Source organism: Numida meleagris, chromosome 3, assembly GCF_002078875.1.
Source record: "Numida meleagris isolate 19003 breed g44 Domestic line chromosome 3, NumMel1.0, whole genome shotgun sequence".
NCBI classification, from domain to species: Eukaryota; Metazoa; Chordata; class Aves; order Galliformes; family Numididae; genus Numida; species Numida meleagris.
In genome coordinates, this window is record NC_034411.1 from 62655548 (window position 1) to 62678765 (window position 23218).

At 40.9% G+C, this 23218-nt stretch overlaps 1 protein-coding gene and 1 long non-coding RNA gene across 13 annotated transcripts in view; one reads left to right on the forward strand and one right to left on the reverse strand.

The window, feature by feature from the left end:
• Window positions 1-23218, forward strand: part of CEP85L (centrosomal protein 85 like) — a 157000-nt gene that overhangs the window by 19475 nt on the left and 114307 nt on the right. For 5 of the 11 annotated variants that reach the window (XM_021392848.1, XM_021392855.1, XM_021392853.1 and 2 more), the window contains exon 2: window positions 2-100. The exons of 4 other annotated variants lie outside the window; for them this stretch is intronic. In XM_021392848.1, the coding sequence (XP_021248523.1) occupies window positions 2-100 (99 nt within the window). Of the gene's footprint in view, window position 1; window positions 101-13594; window positions 13858-23218 lie in introns of those variants that run through there. 2 more of the 11 variants (XM_021392854.1, XM_021392850.1) reach the window with 2 other exon arrangements.
• Window positions 2676-13453, reverse strand: LOC110396961. 2 transcript variants are annotated; one of them, XR_002437414.1, is made up of 3 exons: window positions 13267-13453; window positions 6152-6283; window positions 2676-3589 (listed from the first exon to the last, which is right to left on the reverse strand). It is a non-coding gene; the product is annotated as an uncharacterized LOC110396961 (long non-coding RNA). The 2 variants fall into 2 exon arrangements; XR_002437415.1 differs by having other exon boundaries at window positions 2676-2883; window positions 3440-6283; window positions 13267-13411.

Sequence of the window (23218 nt, forward strand, 5' to 3'; positions counted from 1 at the left end):
GGCACTGAAAGTTATTATGGTCCTTGCTTGACCAAAAGAAGGCAGGATTTGAAGGAATGTTTGCAGACCGGAGGCTTGCCTGCATGTGGTCTCCACATTGGTGAGTAGTGGATGGATGAACATCAAGGCACACTGAGGCTCTTTGTCTTTATGCAGCTCAGAGCAAACAATGTTTCAGATGACAACTTTAAGTAAAATAGGATGTGGCTTTATCTCACTATTTGCATGTAAGGAGCATCAAATGAGGATTGTACAGGACAAAAGAAAGCAGAGCCAGCCAAATCCCAGTGCAAAGTAGTGTTGAAAAACAAGCAGTAGGTCAGTCACTGAAACAGGAGTAGGACCCAAATCAAATTATGAATTTCCAGCCTTGCAGTTTGACATTCACTGCACAGTCTGTAAATTGATTCAAAAACTGTATAAATTCCTCAATACAGAAGTGAATAATTTATGAGAATATTTCTCCAGCTTTATATAGTAGGGTGTACATACAATCTCATTTGAAAAAATAATATAACATGCAATGAAAAAATGATATGCTCTGACATTTAGTGGTGTTTGTAAGATATAAGTCTATTTCTAGTACAGTGTAGGCTTAAATAGCCAAGTGGTTTTTATAGGAGATAGGCTGCTGCATTCGTTTAGAGTTTGCCAATATGCGCTAGTCTACTGAAGTAAGCCAGCCTTGTGCTGAATAAAGATATGGGACTCTCTTCATGTATAGGACAATGTGAATAAACCTTTGTACCTTCACTGGAGATCTGTGCATATGTCATGTCTTAAATTGTGAAAAAAAGAAAACAGGATTTAAACAAATTGATTGTTTCCATTGGATACACTCATAGGGTCTGCATATGCCTTAGTTTACCAAGTTGAAACTTGAAATAAAAATGTGTAGCTGGAAAATCTCTGTGGTGGGTACTGTAAAATTCCAGTCAGATGGTTGTGAAACTTAGTTCATTCTTGTTAAACAGTTTTGTATCTATCTTTGTTTCAAATGTGTTTAAACCATAAATGCTGTTAAGTGTTTGTTTTACTGCTGTTCAGTGCTTTTGGTTTTGCATTACATTAAGAAGCAGAAGCATGCTGTTGATTGGAATACTGCACGTAACATTGTTCTGCACAGTCCTTCAGCTGGAAGAACAGAAGCGTGAGTTCTCTTTGTATTGGTAAATATATCAGAGAGATGAGGATACCTACCTGTGTAGTGCCATCACAAAGCAGAAGAGGAAGGAAAAAAAAATCATTTATGACTGGACTGACATTCAGTCAGTGGAAAAAAAATAATAAACCTAAAACAATAGAGCAAATGTTACTGAGTCTTCCTCTTCAAGATAATTTTGACTTGTTACAAAGCAACTTAAACCAAGTTTCTGTGACTCTTTCTCTGCAGTGATCTGAACAACCCCACCAAAAAAGGTCTGAACTTTTCTAGATGCAGTTGGTACAGCATTAGGAGGTATTAATCTTTATTCAGAATCCTGCCTTCAATCTCCAAAAATTCAAATTCCACTTAGCTTAGAAAGGTGCCGAGCCAAAGTTTCTGATCCTTTCTTGGATCTTGCTCGTGTAAAACTTACATTCATTTCAACTAAAACAGACTCCTCCTATCTTGTTCCTACGCTTCCACTGAGAATCATTTTAGCTGAGATGATTGCTGTGATCACTTAATTGGGCCAATAATGTGCAGTAGTTTATATAGCAGCATGTAGAAAGCCAAGGAATAATTTTCATTTGTAGAATCTAGGTCTTCAGTAGGAAAATATTTGTACGTGGTACTATCTAGCCACGTGGAAATACATAGATTGTGTGATGCTTGAATAATGTTTAACTCCAGAGGGGGACTCTATTAGCAGAACTGCAGAACTCTAGCTGTGGCTTCCTAATGGAAACAAGGACAGATCATGAATGAGGTAACTAAAGTAGCTAAAGTAGGTTATATTGATGCCCACAAGGAAATATGTCCATTATATTTTTTCCTGCGGCTTTCTATTTTATCTTTCTCATTTAACAAGGATCCATGTACAAGGAAGGACAAACTGAGGGAAGGAAATAATTATTTAGGAAATACCCTTTTGCTTTCAGACTAGCTGGATTGTTTTCCTCTGTCTTAGAAACCCCTGTGTATAGCCAGTGAGCAGTGTCAAATGCTTGGTTTGAATTTCTCTTTGTGTGTTTACTGTGACAAAGAAGATCTCAGCTTGTAAGCAAACAGCAGAGCATTGAGCAAGGATGTGTTTTGAAAGACAAGAACAGCTGAGCCTTCTGGAGGCTGCACAGTTTACTGATTATTGTGGTTTCCAGGCTGATTTTGCTTACAGTTACATGTACGTAATTTATCTGCATATCCAATTCTATAAATTAATCCAAAGAGGAATTAGTATAATGCTGCTCTCCAAACTTCCCTCTCCCTTGTTCTAAAATAAGAGCAAAAATCTCCAAAACTGCATATTGTCAGGATTGACTTCTCACTCATCCTCCTTTACAGCCTTTCTCTTCCTTCTTTCCTTCCTTGCTTGCTTTCTCTTCCTTTCTTCAACTTTTTTCTTTTTTTTTCTTTTTTCAGTTTCCTTTTTTCTTTTTTTTCCCTTTTTTTTTTCTTTTTCATTTTTCTTTCACTTTCTTGCCTTTTTACCCCTCCCTTATTCTCTTGTTCTTTCCCATTCTTTCTTTCATTCTCTCTTTCTTTCTAAAGCGACTACATTCTTCTGGAGGGGACAAATTATGTTTTGTTTATTGCCTTCTAAAACATTTTATATGAAGAGAACTCAGGACCTAAGTGAGTATCTCGCAGATGGTTCTTTTGAATCCCTGGGAGTCTAGCAGTTTTACTGGTTTTGGAACAGGAGTGGGCCCCCAAAATGGACTGACTGTCCAGACTGCCTGAAAAAAAAAAGCAAGACAAGAAAGACTAGTCACTCTACTTGCTTGTTTACCTAAATTTTTTTAATCAAAAAAGCTTGAACAGTTTCTGAACTGGTGACTTCTTGAAGAGAATGTGAAAACGCATGAACCTGATACTAACAATTTTGTGAAAAGACATTACTTGATAATACTGATACATGTTTCTTTGTAGATCCAGATAATTATATTTGACTGTTGTTATTTAGTAAGAACAGTGCACTTCCTGCTGTTCAAGAGGCACGTGAAAATTCAAGGCCTCCTACCAGCAGCCTGTTTCTTATTTCTGAAAAGCTAGCTATGCTTTAATTGTGGTTTAGAAGTTAATGTTACTTCAGAATTATCTTCTAAATTCCCATAGCTGCTATTCTGCAGATGCTGACGATCTCCATACTATATTGCCCATGATTCTTTGTTACCATCTGCTAAAGGTCCAAAATCTCATTTGGCACACTACTAACTTGAAGTCCCTTTTTCCTTTCTTGAGACTGAACCACAAGAGCAAACAACCCTTCTGTATAGCTTCTGGTCAACTTACCCTGCTGTTTAATAAAGAACTCCTTTCAGAGATACACACCAATTCTTCTGCTTAGGTCAGCCAAGAGGAATTGTAATTCCTTGGATACATCTTATACCCTTCTCTTTTTATCCAAAGGAAAAGATAATTTTCACTAGGCAAGCTGATACTCTGCCAGGCAAGAAGAACACATGGTGTTTGAAAAATTTAATCTGTCTTCAGTAAAAGTCTCTTTTCAAATGTGTGACTGTTCTTTCTCTATTAGCCAACTGCACATATGTAGTATTAAAGTATTCAGAAAATAGTATTTAAAAGTATCATGAAAACAGTAATTGTAAATTCATGGTATATTTTACCCATTCTTCATTACTTTTTCGTATAGCTATGCACAGCATAGTTAGTAACTGGACTATTTTTGTTCTCTCTGTAAAATTTTTAAATAATTTAGTTTAAATGATTGAGTTGAAACTGGTTATTATTAATTATATCACTGTTATAATAATCAATTTTTAACAAAAACTCTGCTTACTAAACTAGGAATTGACAATTCCACGGGTAATAAGTACATTCAGCAAAGTCCTATAGGGAAGATTTAAATGGGAACACTGTGCTGTGCTTACTGAGCTGGAGCAGATGTGTATCACACCCATTTCCCATCCAATAAGTGCTTATGTTTGACACTGTGACATGTTTACAGGGACAGTTCTCTCTTTTCTGTGCTGTGAAGAAAGCTGAACAAAGTCTGCCACTCTCTAGTTGGATCTATAATAGCGAGACTGTCAAATCTCAGGAAATTATATGGAGCTAATTTTGTGCTTTAAAATATAACTGATGAGAGTGAGTGGAGAGCTTATTCAGAAATCTTGGCTTTTATTCTTTGCCAAGCAGTCCCACTCTCAGGCAGATTTTGAAAAAAGGTCACCATATGGGAAGATGAGAGCTTGGGAAAACCTGACCCTGAATTCCTTTGATAATGTTGTCTTCTGGGATGGCAAGCAGTGTGATTAAGTTGCATAACTAATTGGATAATTTATTCTACAGTCCTATGCATGTATTCTTTCTGCATTTAACCATTCAAGTTGGTATTGAGGTCCATTCAATCAACAGGTTATTTTTCAAGCTTTTTCAAGTATGTTTGGAGACTCTGCAGATATATCAAGCTAAGCTTCCAGGCACACCAGAGCCATGTGGACCCCGAATCTTTGCCCTTTTCTGCACTGAGCTGGTAACTCATCTCTGCCTTTTTTTTGGGTAAATAAGACCACAGTGCATCATGAAACTTGCAAGTCTATATTATGCTGCTCCATATGGAGTCATCGTCATGCAGGGAGGACATTGCAATGTGGGAATATTTGCAGCAGCTGAAGTCTGGGTACAGTGGCAGTCACTACTTGGAATGGCAAAAAAGATTTCTGAGGCCAGCTGTAGATATGGTTGATAGGGACTCTTTGCAGTGCCATGCAGGAGAGTCCATTTCAATAACTGCTTGCTTGTATTTTAAATGAATAAAATTTTAGCTAATTAGACTTTTACCATATGGTTCAGTTTGACTCCTTATATATAGAATCATAGAATCATTGAATCCTTAGATTTGGAAGGGACCTCTGAAGGCCATCTAGTCCAATTCAAACCTTACATAATTAACGTAAAATTATATTTAAAAATAATTTGAAAGATTATGCTAAAAAAAAAGTAAGGGAAAATTAGAGACTTTATTCGATAGGGAAATACAGTTCACAGCCTCTCAGACAAGATGGTTGAATCTGACTGATTCAACTTGTCTTACAGATTTGAATTTTCAGGTTTTATTTGAATTCTAGAACTTTTTTATTGCTTCAGAACTGATCTGTAAATCTTGCAAGGGAAGCCTTGCTCTTAACAGTTAATGTGCCTCATGATGCAAAAAACCCACAATTTTTTGTAGTTAAGTTTTAATGCTTCTGTAGAGGCAATTTCAGTAATTTAATCATGATGCACCAAATGCTAAATATAGACCATATTTATTTATTTATTTATGTTTTACAGAGCTCAGTTTTCTCATCTCTCTGCAAGGGACTGTTCTCCTTAAACTGAAATATATAAGCTCGAGGATGAATAAGATTTACTACAGCATTATAGGAAACATTACTGTTTGATTAAGTTCTACTTTTAAAGTTCACCACACACTTTCAGTGTCTTATTTGAGAGGTTTATTATATTCAACTTTCAGAGGTGATATATTATTTTCAACCACAGAAGTAAAAGACAAGTAATATTTGCATGCCTTGAAAAATATTTTTTTACAATTGTCTGTTTCCTTTTCATTTCTTTCTCATTTTTAAATTCTATTTCTTAACAGTAGTGGCTGTTTTAAGTAAAGATCCTGCCGCTGTGACTGCTGGGGCTGGATTCCAGCAGGATCACGAAAGGTTCATATAACGTATGGTCAGTAGTGTCCTCCAGCAAGGGCTTCCATGAATGAATTGACTCAACAGAGCGTTTACTGGAGCAGTTTGCAGATGGGAGTCCTGTGTGTAACTGTCTCTCGTGCTTTCTTAATATGTTGTTATCCATTTTATCTTCCTGAACTGATCCTCATGTCCTATTTCAGTGTATCTTTTTGTTCTTTGTACTTTTTTCATGGGAGCATATACACAATGCTTTTCTGCAAGGACACGTCCAATTCTGAACTATTAGGTAGGTAGTTTATCTCTTCAATTAATCCATTTAATTTGGGTGGTTCAAACTACTTACCTTGTGAATAGATGATAATCAATTGTCCTCCAGAAGCTAGGGTGACATTCCCATGTTCTGAAGATTGACCCAGAAGATTGTAAAGTTGAGAACAAAACGGTCAAAGTATAGAGAATACCTTACAGTAATGTCCTGTATTAATGAGAAAATTAGAATCATGATTCTTCAATTCAATTTTAACTGATGTAAGCAGACATCCTTATTTGAGAAATTAAAATGGTAAACTGGGGCATTGACTTAAGTGCAGTTCTTAAAACACAGGATTCCTAAATTAGTCTGCAACAATTTAAGCAGTGATACTTATGTTTTATATATCTTTCATATATATACACTTAGAGTAACATGCTCATTTACAAGCTTAATTTCTTGCTGTTTTCCCTGTGACCAAAGATCAGGTTGCATATTTACTGAATTGCTTCCCGTATTAATTTCATCATGAAAGCAATGAGTTACAAGTAGAAGACTGGAGAAAGTCCTTACAGCCAAGTTAGAGTCTCAAAATTACTTCTAGTAAACACTCTTGTCTGTGTTAATTTTAAGTCAAAAGAAAAACAGTCTAAGGGTACTGTGGTGGATTCATATGTATTGCACATAATAACTGAGGTCCTGTGAAACAAATCTGGTAGGCACTGTAGCCAGTACAAACTAGTACAGTCCACTTTTTCATTAAGGTAATTTTCAACTTTTTTTTGTTGACTAGATTTGTCTAAAAGTGTATGCTAATCAACATGTTTATCAGTTTAATGTCTGAATGCTATTAAAATAGTGACAGATATGAAGCTCAAGACAGGAGGAAATTGTGCTTCGCTGCCTCAGGCATAGGAAAACCAGAGGCTGTTCTGTCGGGCTGCCTGTTCTCCACACCAGGATGTTCCCAGCAGTCTCACAGTGGCTGCTGGCCTCTGCATATTGTATAAGGAGTGGGCTGCTTCTGAGTTGTCTGCAAGTGGCTTGCTGTGTGAGCTTAAAAATGTCCTTTTAAACTGGCTTTTATTCTACCGACATGGAATACCCAGTCATTTCAGGCAAGAACCTCTCACTGATGAGAGAAAATGAAGTATTATAACACAGACAAAACAGTTACAGCATATAGCACCAAATTGTTGTACAATCAGTATAGCAATTGTTGTAGAATCGGTGTCCATGCAGAAAAAAGGGGGCTATGAGGGTCTTCACAAAGTACATTATATTTATAGTTAGACCATGAAATAAATTTTTCCATGTGACTATTACGTATGGGCATATGACAGCGCAGAGCTGACTAAACCGAGCACTGGCACACTGCTTTCACTTTACTGAAATTTCATCCCTTTGCAGTAATACAGGGTTTGGCTCAAACACAAGTGACCAGAGAATTTCTTGCTAGTAATGTCCGTAGGCTGTACTTCTGATTTGGAGTAGACAAACTCTGTACTTCAGGCTATAAGCAGACAGTGAAGGGCATTTGGAAGAAATTTCCATTTGCAAGTATTAATATAAAATCACATTGCTGGTTGGTTGAGCTCTAGTTTGTTTGGCTGCCCAGTTTAGAATCACTTGTTGTTTTCAATTCTGTATTTCTCAACAGCTTTAGAATTCAGTAGGGGTGTTTGTCAAAAAAGGAAAACAGGAACCTCAGTGCATGTTCTGATCCTTTGTTTCAGTGACTGAATACAGGGGACATAGTTTTTGATTAGACTTTAAAGCAGGTAGATTTTAAACATCAAGCTAAATGCTGTTTTGTGCTTCTAATGTGGCAGCTGCTTCCCATCTGTGGTGGAGTTTAATCTACATAAAGCAGTTAAAAAAATCTTAAAATCATGCAATAGCAATATTGTCCATTGCTTTATCCTACTGCGCTTGTTTATCTATGTGTAGCATGAAGTCAAGCAAAACTGCCTTGAAGTAAAATGTCAACTGTAAAAACTCAAACGTTGCTAGCAGCAGTTGGATTGAAAGCCTGGCCTTCAGCACTGCCGAAGCTTCCTTTAAATGTAAGTTTAAGCACAGAAAAATAAATACAAAAAAGTTTAGTATTTTCATAATTCCAAATTAGAAGCATTTCGGTATAGCAGTTTTGAAACTGAACTGTGACTGCCAGGTCTGGTGATCTCCTGGCTTAATTTTCTTGATTTTACTTGTCTCTCTCTCTGAAGAATACTAGAAAATACTGTCAAGAACAAAAATATCATTTTTAAAAATTATTATCACAGAAGCCTGTTGACTGCAACAAGTCTCAAATAGGACCTTTATCAGATGCTCCAGCAACAGAATAGATGCAGAATATCACCAAGGGATCTCGATCTCAATCCACTCTCTCGATAGGATCTACTCCCTCTTAATTATTTTTATCTTAGACCCATTGTAAAAAAAAATAGGAGGGGTTCTCCTAAAATCAAGCAGGAAAAGGAAATCAGTTCATAGGAAGGGAAGGAGATTAAGGTGGGTTCAAGAACAAGAGAACTGGAGAGACTGTAAAAAATGTCAGGCAACAGGAGTAGAAGAAGCATTAAAAAAAAAAAAAAGTATTTTGTCCAAGTGTTATGTCTTGAAAGACATTGAATATGTTAGTGAGACCCACCGGTACTAGGGGAGGAGGATGGCTGTTCCAGTACAGGCAGTTTGCTGTGGAATGTGTTAGGAGCCAATCCTGGAAGCTTCCTGCTGCATCTAGGTTTTTAAATACTCTCTCCATCTCCTCTCAAGGCTTTTATTTTTCCCCTTCTTCCCCTTTTGGGAGGGTGATGGAGATGAGGGAAGGTGGAACAGCACAACTGAAAAAATTCCCCTTGAGAAAAATACATCTGGGAAACTCCTTGTTTGTTTTACAAGACCCTGGTTAGATGCCACTGGATTCCACTCCCAAAATGTGTTCTTCTTGTGGTATCGGAGTTGATGACTATGCGAATATTATTATAAATCTCTCTATTTTAACATCTTATGATGAAAAAAATGTTTGTCCTCCCCATCAGTAATGAACAATGTAAAATGCATAACTTCCAAGAATTTTCCAGCAATGGCATAAACTAAAACATTTTCAGGCTGAGATTCTCAGATTCTGTAACCCATAATATTAAGAAGAATCTGAAATTTCAGGAGGCTTGTAATAAAACCATAGCTATGGTAACAATAGCCTGTTTGATTTTATTCACTGTCATGGTTTCGTCTGCTACTGAAAGAGCAGGGCAAAGCAGGTTCAATTCCATATCAGTCTGTGCTCCTTTGTGAAAGACATGCTTCCTAATTTACTTGTAGAAAAAGGCAAAAATAAAAGCATCGCATACACTATTATTTCCTGATGCCTGCTTTGCAGATACCAGCTGGCACAGTTTATTGTTGATGCTATACAGTGCATGCAATGTACTTTTAGTGGAACATTTCAGTCTTTTATAGACCAACCTGCCCCTACCAGCAGGGTACAGTTTATGAAGTAAGCTAAGCTGTTGTTAGCTACATCCCTCCCAATGCAGTTTAACATCTTGCTTTGTAACACACATAGCTGTTTTCTGGCAAAGCAGGAGAAATTGTTCTAAGGCTTTTTAAAGGTTGCTTAGATTTAGCTAGGACATAGTGTTCAGCTTCAGACGTTGTGGGTGGAGGAAAATGATTTCTATGCTTAGTGGAAAAAAAAAAAGAGTAACTGAAAATCTTTGATTTTAATTTCCAAGTCATTTAGAAGATGTGTTTGCAGGAGTGCTGCTGTTGGTTCTGATAGAATGCATACATGTTTGATGTTTTAATTAGGTAGCGGAAATAGTTTGCATTTTCCTAGAATAATGTTTAGCTATTCAGCATCAGAGTTTTTTTTTTTTTTTTTAATAATCTTTTAATTCTATTAAATGCAAAAGCAAGCATGTAGAATAAATATTGAACACATTTCTGCCTTTAATCAAAGAAAAAAGGCTGCATTCGGAGGTTACATTTCAGCTTAATTTCATTTAGAGCATTATACTTTTACTAAGGGAAAAAAAAAAGTGATTTCTGAACCTAGAGATAGATCACAAATGCTTGGGTAAGATGTGCTGCAATTGACATTAATGAGACAGCATCTGCTTAGTACCAAGCACTTAAGCTATTACTTTCTATTGTTATTTTTCTTTGTTGATTCTGCCAAGAGGGAGGAGTTTGTGTCATGAGGAAAGGAGTGGGGAAAAGGCTTTGCAGACAATAGGAACTTGAGTCCATTCATTGTCTGGAGCATCGCATTTCACAACAATTACACCGGCTGTTTCCACTTAACATAGATTAACTGTAAGGCACCACACTGCGGCTTCCTATGAGTATCCTAAACTTTATACACCTCTGGAGTGGGGAAGTACTGGAACACGGATTGCTATGTTCCGAAGTGTCAGCCCAAAGAAATTAAAAGGTGGTAAGCTTGTGCAAATGCTCTTAGTGCAGGTAAGCACTATGAGGTGCAGAGGCGCAAATGAAGTGGCCCACCAGCACCCAACCTCTCTGCTCGGCTGCGCCCTGTAGGTGGGAGAGCACAGACTCAAAGGATGGCTTGGGATATCCTCAGGGCCCACAAGGTGAGGTCCTTGTAAAGGAAGTGCTCACCCCAGCAGCAATAAACAGCACATACTTGGCTTTGCAGGAGGTCCATTCCAGCTAGCACAGGTTTTTTTAAGAAGTTTTTGAGAATCTCTGACAAATTCTGCTCCCTGTTTAGAACTATGTATGTAGGCAGACTGCAGATGCAAACTCTTTATGTAAAGTGCATAAAGCATTAGCCAGCTGAATGTGCTCACAGAGCAAAGCCACTGGCTTCAGTTTGGCCCAGTTTCCAGGCAGATACACAGAGGTTATTCGCTTTAACATTTACATTCAGTTACAATACAAATAACTTAAAATCCAATCAAAGCAATGAATGTATCCCAGGTTCAGTTACCTAACTGCTTAGATTTAAGTTTTTTAGGGTTTTTTTTTCTTCTTCTTTTTTTTTTTTTTTTGGTACTGCTCTGAGCAGTAACATTTTAAAAGCACGGATGGGTGGGCTCAGACACCTTGGAAGACAAGAAGCTGCTCAGTCAACCTCCCTCTGCAAGCAGTGTGGTGGAAGTCATTCAGCCAGCCAACCCCACTGTGTTCTGATCTCCTCCTTTTATTCGCATTTTTTACCTCTGTAATATTATTCATGAGTAGTTGAGATATACAGGAAACTGTGAAGCTCCCATGAAGGACAATGCCAAGAATCATAACAAGACTGCAGTGGCACATTAGGAGATAAAAGAACTATTATCAGAGTATTTCTGGGCATGCAGCTTTCTGGTGGCACAACATGCCACTGGATTCTTGCAGCTCCATCATAGGACAGCATCACAAACCACAGAGCTCTGCATTGATGGGGGAATTTTTCTGCTCACATGATGCTGGATGCCTTCCGCTTCTTGACATTCAGTTTCCTCTCAAGTCGCTGTGTTCCCTTGTGAATACGCTAATAGCATACACTTATCCAGAGTTGAGCAAACTCAACAAAAGAGCATGCAACAGATTTTACACCTAGACAAGTTCTTTACTGAAGTATTGAACCAAGCTGTTCACATGTTTCTTGCTCCTGAGTGCTTTACAAGTTATACCACCTTTTATTGCCCCTTCTTACATTCATGTTTACCTGCCTTGCTCTCGCTAATATCCATCAGTATTGAAGTTGGCTTGTCAGCTGAAGAACTGCATGTTTTCAGCTTGCTGTTACTGATAATTTACTCTCTCACTTTGGTATTTGTGGCATCTTGAAAGTGCTTCCACCCTTCTGTCATTCAGAGGGCCTCCAGAAACATTCTGAAGGTTCTGATGGAATCTTCTGGAGCAGATACGCACCACTTTTAGTATTGTTGGTTTTTATTCAGCATTTCCTTTTTGAAGCCTGTTTTTCTACAGTTCTACCTACAAAACTCTCAGTGACAATTATGCTCCCTGAGTTAAGTGAGCTGTGAGGAATGCAGAGCGTCACATTTTTGGTGAGTATGTAAGGGCTGGATGCAGACAAGAAAAAGGACAACACAATATGCAAGCACTTCTACATGCTCATTCCACTATTTCAGAGGCCTCTTTTTTACGGAGTACATTATGAATATGTAGCTAGGCGTAAATAAAATACGACATACCAAAATCTAACATATAATTTCCCAAAGAGATAAAAGCTATTCTGTGACAAACAGTTACTATTAAAAATGCATCGAGTCAGCAGGAAGTATTTGAACATAGATTTTATTTATTGACTGTGGATGTTTCGCATGAACTGCTCCTATTTCACCTCACTTCTTAGCCCTGTCATGTCCATTGTGCTATGCAATGCCAACTAAATTTTTCATATCTTGGTAGTAGTGGTGGATTTTGTAATTTTAAGATGGTTACACTAAAGGTGGAAGCCACCTAAGTATTTTCTCCTTTACTTTACAATCTGTTGGGCAATGTAGATCACTGACAGGTTCAGAAGGCAGTTTGCAGTGAGGACCACTGGGCTCCAGTTGCAGACCAACAACAGCAATGTGAGTGCTGCTGTGGCAGAATTCTCTCTTGCTGTATTTTGGCAGCCTCAGAACAGCTCGGGTTGGAAGCTTTGTACTGTTTTTGACTTATTGCTGACAGGAGCATTTTGTTTCCAGCCCTGTGGCCTAAGCTTGATTGTGATGCTTAGAATTAACCACTCAAGGGAAAGTTGTGATTCTTCTTTCTTTGTGCTTCTTTTTTTTTTTTCTTACAAAGACAAGGGAGTACAGGAAAACTGTACTCTAGTAAGCCTGGATGTATAGGCCTTGAGTACTTTAAAAGGTGTCCTTTTGGAGGAAAGCATTTCACCTTTCTTTACTGATGACCTTGATATCAAACTCACTTCCCCTACCGCGGAACATGGCTGTACGGGTATTTACGAGGCCTGCCAGCTGCCTACGAGGCAGCAGCTGCACGGCAGACCCCTCTCCAGGAGAAGAGCATGGCAGTGCCTGGGCTGTGACCCCGTGCTGTATTGTACCGCTCCCTCTTCCTCCACCACGGCCGCTTCCCTTCACCCCTCCGTTTCCACATTACATTTACATGCCCTTGCTAATTGGCCCTGCATTTGCCTGCCTGGATCGCAGCCTAGGTGGGAAGAAAAGGCAGAGTGGAGGTACCGCTCACGCCCTAGGTCTGCATACCCTGCGGGCAGGCTGAGGAAGCTCCCACACCCGAGGCAAACGGGAGCGCCCAGCTCCTCCGCGGAGCTCGAGCGGGGCTGCGACCTGCGGGCCGGGCCGGGCCGGGCCGGGCCGGGCCGGGCCGGGCCGAGCCGGATGAGACGACCTCACCCCTACGGCCTGCCCCCGCTCAGCCCCGGCGGCCGTTTGCCCCGCGCCCCCTCCCCGTGGGCCGGCTTATGCAAGAGGCTCGCCCCCGAGCGCCGCAGCATCTGCGGACTCCCGCCCATGTCCCCGCCCCGCTTCCAGCGCCGGAGAACCAGGCGGCGGCGGCGGCGGCGGCAGCGCAATAAAGCAAGTTCTGTCTGCGGTGGGGGCGGTCAGCTCCTGCCGCCCTGCGCGATCGCGGCCCAGCAGCATGGCCGCGGCGCTCCAGGGGCAGCGAGTCGCGGTGGCAGCCCCCTGCTAGCTTTTGCCGCTTGCCCGCCTGTCCAAGCCGCCCGTCCCCCAGCTGGGGCCGGCCAGCGAGAGGCTCCGCGCTGCCGGAGCGCGGCACCATGTGGGGAGGGCTGCAGCCTCAGCTTGGCGCCGGCCCGCGCGGCTACAGGGCGGGTAAGGAGCGGGACGTGGGGATGGGGCAGCGAAGCAGCTGCGGCCGCAGGGATGGGGGCTGTGGGGCCGGCGCCGCTTCCCTTCCCTTCCCCTCCCCCGGCCCGGCGCGCTTCCTCCCGGCCCGGCGCGGTCTCGCCGTTCCCAGCCTGCAGCGTGCTCTCGGCGCCCCGCAGCAGCGCCCGTGCCTGCGGGAAGGAGCTCCGCACCCCCTCCCCCGCCCCGCGGAAGGAAGTGCCGCAGCGGCTCCGCGAGGGGACGTGGCGGGGAGCGACCCCCGAGCTCGGCAGGCGCTAATGCAGTCAGTCTGCTGCTATCTTTAGGGCCTCCTGCGCTCATCGGGGTGTTTTTCCCCTCTTAATCTGCGGCTCAGTCTCTCCTGCCGCGGGGGGAGCCTGCCCGGGGCCGCGGATGGGAGGCCCTCCCCTGGTGCGCCCCGCTGGGACTGGAGCGCCGGGGCAAAGCTGCGCTTACCCGCGTAATCCCCTTCTGTGCATTGGGCTCTTGTTTTTTCTGTTTCTTTTTTTTTTTTTTCCTCTCTTGTTTGTGTACTGTTGAACAGAAGATCTAAGCAGAAAGGTGGTTGTTTCCCTTCGTGCTTTTTGCTTTACGTTATTTAGGTTGCAACCAATTCCGGTTGTCGAGGAGATCATTCGAGTCCTATTTTTGCATCGCTTTGCTCTCGGTTTCTGGGCTTTAAATTAGAGTCTGGCTCCCGCGGGGGGGAGTTCAAATTCGGTGTTAGTCTGGCAGGAAAGCCGGCCCGAGGGTAGCAGTGCTCGGTGCGAGTAGATTACAGAGCGACATAACCATTGCTTTCGCATAGGTAAGCCCAGATACTAAGATTTTTTTGGGATGGCTTTTCTAGTTTTTTGAAGTCATTGTGGTCTAAATTCAGCGAGCAGAGTTCCTGTGAATACTTTGAGACTTTTGACTTGCTGAAGTAATAGATCACAGTGTAAGCCTGTGGTTTGGCAGTGCTGTTACAAGTGCAAAGTAATGCTCTTGTAATACTTTTTTTTTTTTCATTCAGAAATCTGGCATTGTGTTTTGATTTTGGTCTTGGAAAATATGGCTGCATAACGTGTATTTGGTTGGTTGATGTATTTAAATGGAAAGATTGTTTTGGTTTTACTTGACAACGCTTTTCATGCTAATACAAGAACTGCTAGGATGTTCTCAGCAGCTGCCTGAATTTCTGCAAATAGCCAAATGTTCACTCTCTGATGTGAAAGAAGGCATTGTTCCTTTTTTCTTCACTATTATTATTAATTTCTATGTATAATGTGTTTGCCTTGCTGAAGCAGGGTGGATTTTTTTAATGCTTCCTGTACAAAAACGAAGTTACGTTATCTTTGTGCTGCTGCTTGCCGTGATTGGGTATTCTGAGCCAAGTGCACAAATCTCAGTGAATTTGATGGAAGCTGCAGGAATTCAGTGTTTCCGTTCTTGAGTGTTTGTTTGGGGCAGGAATACTAGAAGGCAGTATCACATGTGTGCACTGCTTGTTCTATTCACTAGCTTCAGACTGTTACAAAGGTTGTTGATGTTCATTTTTTACATTTGCTTTAGAAGACTTGGAATTGGGCCTTTCATTAGTTTGTGCATTTTGTGTATGTGTTTGGAGTCAGAGTGTTTTCATATAGTAGTTCTCATCGGTAAGTCACCAGATGAATGTTTTGCTTTTGCTTCTGTGTAAGAATTTATTTCTCAGAGTTGGCTGTGAGATTTGAGAATTTTGCTTTTCTTTGCTCCCTGTCCCTCCTCTTCATTGAATACTCATAGTTAATGTGAAGTTCAAAATATATTTGTATGTGAGTTAGGTAAAAGAAATAATGTAAAGTAGCAAAACTTTTGTAGATAAACCTCCAATTTGAGGTAAGATAGACTAACAGAAGGTAGCAGTTGATAGAAAGCAAGTGCATAATGATGAAGTTTAAACTTGAGATACAATCTTTGCATTGTGGTTCCAACATAGTAGTTCCTTCCTTCATTGATCTTACTTTAAAGTAGTCGAGAAGTTGTTCTGCGAGGTTGTGTAACTGCTAAAGAAGTGGAAGATAATTAGGTCCATACAGGCATTGTAATGAAGAGGTAATGACTACAAAGAGCCTGTGCTATTATGCTATTGGCAGGTTAGGTTTGTTTGTTTATTTATGCTTGGATACAAGTTGTCCAAGAGGAAAGTATTTTGTCCACAGTTGTGTCCTACTAGGATGCAGGAGTTAAAGAACTGAACATATTCTGTCAGAAGAAAAATTCCTCCAGCTTCAAAATTAAATGCGTTAGCAGCAGCTCCTCAATATAGATATTGATGGTATTGACTTTTAAATATTGGTGTGGTAGCATAACAGTTTTCTTTTCAAAATCAGTTCATTACTGAAAAGCATTATATTTTGCTAGTTGTATGGTAGTCACACATGGAAATGGGATCAGAAGTTCTGTTTCATTGGAAGTCTTACAATTCACTTATAGAATTCTTGAGTATCTGGCTCTGTAACTACTTGTATAAGGAAATTATCTGGTTTTTTTTTTCTGTAATAGATGCAGGTTAATTCTGATTTATCTTAGTGTAACAGGCAAGGTCACTTCTAGTTTTGGCTTTTTTTTTTTCAGTGTGATAGGAACACATTATTTGAAAATATGTGCTGTCCTGTGTACACACCTCCTTTAGATGGGTGCTTGTTGTTTTAGCCAGCAGGTTTAATGACACATTTTGCTGCCCAGATGAGAAAAACTGACTCCTAAACTCTTATGTCTGCTCCCTGGAAGCATTCACGTCCAGGCTGGATGGGGTCTAGAGCAACCTGGTCTAGTATTAGGTGTCCCTGTCTGTAGCAGGGAGATTGGAACTAGATGGTTTTAAAAGTCCCTTCCAACCAAAACTATTCTGTGATTAGGTAATTAATCCTGAAAAATGAAATTGCTGGTTTTGAAATGCTTATGATTGACTTAGTATTTCAATCTTCTTGTAAATGCTTAACTGTTGATAAAAGCTCTGTAGCATAGTTTACCCCTCTGTAAAGACAATTGTTAGCTGCTATGCTGCAGGACGTGAAATAATTGAGGAGAAAGATGCAGGTTTCAAGCCCTATGCTTGCTCATTGAAACCATCCTTTTAAGTGTGCAGTTGGTTAATTAGTTATTTAAGACTATGAGTGTTCATCTAGACGAGTTGTTTCTGGGCAGTGTAGTCAGTTAGGCTATGTGTGTTCAACAGATGCCTGTGGAAAGTGGAATACATACACTTCAGAATGGAAAACAAAACAAAAAACTGCACTGTCTTCAGTCAGACTTGACTCCACTACCAGTACTACCCATTGCTGACCATTAACATTTGGTGGCAAAGGCTATTTAGGTGACAGAGGTGAGAAGTGGTGAAGCACTTGAGCAGCAAGGTGCTTAAAGGGACATGACTGGCGGTGTAGAAACAGCCACCCATGGCTCTCTGCTCCAGGAGCCCTGGCAACAGGGTTTGGTCCTGAGGTAGAAACCAGAAGTCACTGAGTCATCTTTCTTAACCCTCTTTGGCAGTGCATGTGACATATGTGAATCTGACACTGTATGTCATGAGCTATTTAATGATGTCACAATCAGTGTGTCATCAGTCATGAGGTCACAGCACATTATGAGGCCTGTGGGGTGCTGTCTCCTTGGTGTAGGGGTCGCAGGCAGCTTTGTGGCACAACAGTGGACAGGGAGGGACCCCTCTTCATTCTGTGGGGTGGGTTAAGGGGGCAGGAATCCAACGGTTTCCTTTCTGTAGCCAGTTTCATTGGTCTGCTGGAGACACGCAGCTGAAGATGTGACAGCTCTCTGGATGCCTGAGAAGGCAGGTTTATCTCAGGAGGCTAGGGAGGCAGTAAGACATGAGTTGGTGTCACCAATGATAGGCTTCAAATTGCTACCAGATATACACATGTGTATATATATATATATATGCATATAGTATGTCATAAAACTTGTGCTTAAAAATTGAGTGTTCCAGCTACAAGACAGGATGATAGAATGGCCTTTGCTATATTGCACAGGTTGTAGCAATGTGAAATTACACTCTGTGTTTCAGTGGTGGTGAACAGGAGTTACTCACGTCTCTTCAAAACAATGTCATTTTCTTCCCTCTTTTCAGGCAATTTACTTTTATGGACCTAATATCAGCTCTTTTAGTATATACAAAGCATAAATGTCTTAACTGCTCAGCTGCAAAAACAGAAGATAGGTTTTGAAATTGTAACAGTGTAAGAATATACTACATGATTTTACTTAAGGGATAGCAATTGTTATAACCTCTTGTACATTAAATGTTTACTGAAATACCAGCTTATGATTTCACACTACAAAAGGACAATTCTGTTCTTCTAAAACTTTAATGAAAGGAAGCAGTAATTTATTTAATGATTTCAAGAAAAATGTGTCGATTTGAAACAGTTGTAAAGAACGAGCATGTAGTAAAAGGCAGCATGAGCCATCATGTCTGCAGTGGAGTGGGGGATGGAGATGAGGGAAGTGCTTGTTGGCATAAGAGCGCCTGTAGTTTCTGCACTGAACATCTAGGATTTTTCTGCCAAATATTGCTTGTTACAGTGACATGGTAAGATTTTAGCAACAGGCATTTGAGGAGTATTAAAGGACTCGTGCCTTTCAAAGTATGGACAAGTGGCCAAATGCAGTAATGGTATGTGGTGGTAAGGATGGTTGAAAACCCCTTGTGAGTTGAGGTTATAGCAGGAGATGATCATCTGCCCTTGTTGGAAGCAAAGCCTGTTTGTTGTGGACAATTAAGGAAAAGGGGGACAGTACTATAGATGTGTCCAATACAACCGCTCTCTCTTGCACATTATTTGGATGCTTGCTTTTATCAAATAACTTGTCTGTGGCTTAATGGTAGGACAGTTAAACTCATTCAATTTCTGTGCTTAGTTGCCTTTTGGCTGAAAAATTGCTGACTTGGTTCTAGTTGTCAGTTGTTTGTCAGATGCCCAGACGTGTCCTGAAACTGTACACTGGCGATGAGAGTCTCACTGTGGCTGCAGTTTGCTTTAGAACATGTTCAGTGTATTTGCTACGTGATTCAAAAAGTGACTTTCTGTTTGCCTTCTGTGGTGGGCTCACCTTGCCTGGCTGCCAGCCATTCTCATTTTGCCCCCCTGCAGTGCTGGGGAGAAAACAGGATGGCAGAGTCAGCAGGTTGGGATCTGAGGAAAGAGATCAATCACAGTCATGGGAAATCAGACTCTGCATGGGGGAGATGAACTTAATTTATGGCCAATTAAAATACACTTGTGTAGTGAGAAGACAGAAACAAAACAAACCAACATGTGTGCAAATAACAAAAAGGCCCTTATATTCTCCGTACCCTGCTCCCTCTCTTGGGCCTATCTTCCTTTCTGACAGCACATGCTGATTGGTTGTTCCAAGTGGTTGATCTCTGCTGCTCCTTCCTCCTCATGCTTCTCCTCTGCTCTGGTGCTGGTCCCCCCATGAAACTTGCTGCGGCCTGGTCCTATCTCAGCTGCAGAGCTACTTTGCCATGGCCTCCATGGGCTGCATGGGAGCCTAGAGGACCTCCGTTCCTTTTCTGACTTGGGTGTCTACAGGGTTTTTTCTCTCTCTTTCCAGGCTGAATGTGGCTCTGGGCAGCCTGATCTAGTGGCTGGCAACCCTGCAAGCAGCAGGGGGGTTGAAATTTGATGATCATTGTGGTCCTTTTCAACCCAGGCCTTTCTATGATTGTGTGATTCTCACTTCCTCACTCGTGGGCAGTACTTCCTGGAGGTGCCACCAGCTGTGTGTAGCATGGGGCAGCCCCAGCCTCTCCTCACAGACACCTCCACTGCAGCCCCCTCTGCCAAGCCTGTGACACCCACGCCTGGTACAACTTGCAGAGAAGAGTGCTGGACCTGCAGTTTTGCTATGTGTTGCCCTGAAGCTTATTCCTGCCAGTGCTAAGGGAGGGTGTTAGAAGGGATGCTGAGGTCTGCTAAGATCTTCCAAATGGGAGCTTCTTGCTGTTGGACTGATTGGGGAGGTGCAAAATATGGTTCATGGGAGACTGCAAACCAGCTGCAGAGGCCTGGGAGTGGATTGCTAGAGAAGACGAGATAGGGAATAATTTGGGTAAACAAGTTCACAAGTATACCTGGGTTTGTACTAATCCTGACCCTTCTCTACTTCAGCCCGAAACTGCAGGCTCCTGTGTAATTGCCCACAAGATGCTCATTTTCCACAAGCATCTAGCTTTGTCGCCTGGGCTAGAGCATCCTATCGATCACCCAGCTGTATTCCAGTGACCTATTTCTCCACAGCCAGCCATGCTGTAAGTGGCACCACATCCTTCTGTTCTGCTTCCCCAGTGACCTTGGCTGTTTTTTGAGAGTCAAATGGCCACTGTAAGAGGAAGCAGTGATGCAAATAAGAGGAGAAGGGCGAGGGTTGAGAATTTATTTACTTCCAAGGCATTGTGTTCCCTGAAATTTGAAAGACGTAACAGAATTGCCTGAGATGGTGTATGTGCGTGAATTGCAGCACATGGTTTCCTTTTACAGCTAAAATGATCTAGTGGTAGTTCCTATGCTTCTGCTCACACATCCTTTCTACTTCCAAGGGGCATGCTCTGGCAGTTGTTGAGCCTTATGGCAAACTGATCTGAGGAAGTGGAGCAAGGAGAATACTAATGGTAAATAAATGATAAAGGGGGGATTTACATTTGCCTGATTCCTGTTTGAGCCACTGCAGCAGAAAGAGTCTGTGCTGGTCTCAGGTGAGTGCAGACTGCCTGGTGTCAAATGGGCTAGCTGTAAAGTCTGCTTGCAGGTAGTGGAGAGATCTAGTGCAGCTTTGCTTCTTTAATGCAGCGCTGCTGATGACATCAGAAAGCCCATAATTAATCCCCAGACTTGCTGTGAAGGCCAAGGAAGATTAGGGGAGAGGGTCTGGAAAGTGACATTAATTCTACTGGACTCACATTCAGCTTAAGTCTGGTCCGGAGTAATGGACAATGACTGACCAGGTAGTAGGAGGCTATCTCTGTCTTCCTGAGAAAGGATGGTGCAATTAGTGTCAAGAAAAAAAAACATGCTGCCTCTTTATGTATTAAAATACCTGGAACAAGCTTACAGCAAACGATCCTTTTCAGACTTTTAGATTTCTAATATGTTAAGAGATTTACGGTGTCAGGCAAGAAACGTTCTTGAATCATCCTGGAGTGAGATCTGAGATTCCTTATAAGGTATCTGTATGTTTTTAATGTCTGCTTTGTTCCTTTTGTAGCATAGTTTCCAGATGGTGTGGAAGGCTGCAACTTTTTCAAAAGTTTAGAATAAAAATGGCCTTTTTAAAATTTGTCCTTCTTTAAAAGGTGGTATCTTCTCTCCTGCATACTCTACAACAAAGATATTTTTGTGTTTGCGAATTTTAACCTTTGGTAACATTCTTTTATTTAAGAATTAATCCATGTAAAAATGCTTTTTATAAAAAAGTTCTGTGGCTTGCACTGATTGAAGGCTGGAAGTGGGAGTCTAGGAGCACTAAAAGGCATTGACAATGCCATTACATAAAACTTTATCAATCTTGCTAAGAACTGTAGAGAACCCAGCTAACAATTGTGATCTTAATCTCTGCTTGTTTGCTTCATCATCCTAAGTACCAAATTGATTGAACAGAGCTCTTGTATGTTCAGTAGTTATTGTAATAAAAGGTTTTGCATCAGTATTGATTGTAGCTGTGAAGAAGTTATGAGCACATAAATGACTGTTTTCTGGCTGGAAGCATTCTATGTATAGTTTGTCATAACAATGTATGAGAGATACATATACGTATATATTTCTCTGCTTTAAACTACTGTGCTTTCTTTTTAAATTTCAGAGTTTTCTTCCTTGCTTATTTTGAGTAGGTATGAGTGGAAGAGAGTTTTTAAACAGAGAAACTGATGTTGGGGAAAAGTTGTACCTTGTGTCATAAGCATTAGAAGTTAGTGGAGAAAATCTCCTAATGACTTACAGGAAGCCAGAATGTCAGCCTTTTAACGTCAGTGTAGGAACTCACTTATGTGTTGTGTAGGCGTCTATAAGTATGCACTAAAAATGCAGCCTGAAGGCTCTGTTTATCTCTAGTGCATCCATGTTAAAGTTGATTGTATCATGTGTGTAATGCATATTAGGCTTCTTTGAAGAATGATAGGAAAATGCTATCATTATGTTTTAGCAAACTGGTTCCGTGAAATGATGATTTTTTTTTTTGGTCTCTCTCTTTACCATTTCTTTTAGTGCCAAGGTTATCTTTAAATCTGATTACAAGGAGAAATCATGCTCCTATTTGGGGAAAAATGAAACATTTCTGTAAGGGTGGGAACTGCATAAAACCATTTAATTTTTTTTTTTTTTTGCTGTTCTTTAACCGATTGTAGTAGTAGTATTTACTTTTTCCCTGTTGAGAGAGGAGATGGACTTACTGTTTTAAATGGAGTGATGACAGAGGTAGTTCTGGTAGAAGAATGTTTGGACAGCAAAAAAAAAAAAACAGAGAATAACTTACCCGATTGTGATTTTTTTTTTAATATCAATACGGTTAAACCCAAAGAGAGGCTTAAACATAGAGATAAAAGGATTTAGTGTCTCACCTACAGTACATAGCCTTCTAATGCTCTAGAAACTGACTGGGTGTCCTGAGGGCTTGCTGTTCAAGTTTATATAAACTTTAAGCATAACAATGTGTTTATTTTCCTAGACATTCCCCTCTTCATATTGTGATAAACTTAGCAAGTTTAAAAGGTGGACTTTTCATCTGCAGTCACTACATGGAAGTGAATGGAAGCTAAGAATGTCATTTTGTGTTTCTGTGGGGTGAATAGTGCATTTAGTCCAAAGACAGAGGCAAGCCAGCATAGCAGGCATGAGGTAATACATGTGGTTGGTGTGCCAAACTTGAAATAAGAAACATCTGCAGCTTGTAGAAGTTCTGGTTTATGCAAATGGACTCTCTCCTCTGGAAGAAGAAAACTCACAGGAGTGCTGTCAACAGTTGGACGCAGTGCCTGGTCTTGCCCTGTCAATGATGAAATGGCAGCAAACTTCTTACACTCCTGGCAACAGTAGGAATTTCACTATTCGGGTGATATTAAATAAATTTAAATAGATGCTATCTGTATATAAACTACTGAGTATGTCACGAATTGAGTCCTTGTTCTACATACTTTCTGGACTAGAAATCAGGCTGAGTCTTATTATGCACTGTGCCACTGTAAGGATTTTGCTACCTTTTTAGCTAGTGGAGCACACAGCTTTCTGCTAGCTGAACAGATTTTGTCCTGCACAGTGAAGCTTGCAGAAATCGATGCCTATCCTGCTCCAGTTCAGAATTGGCCTTA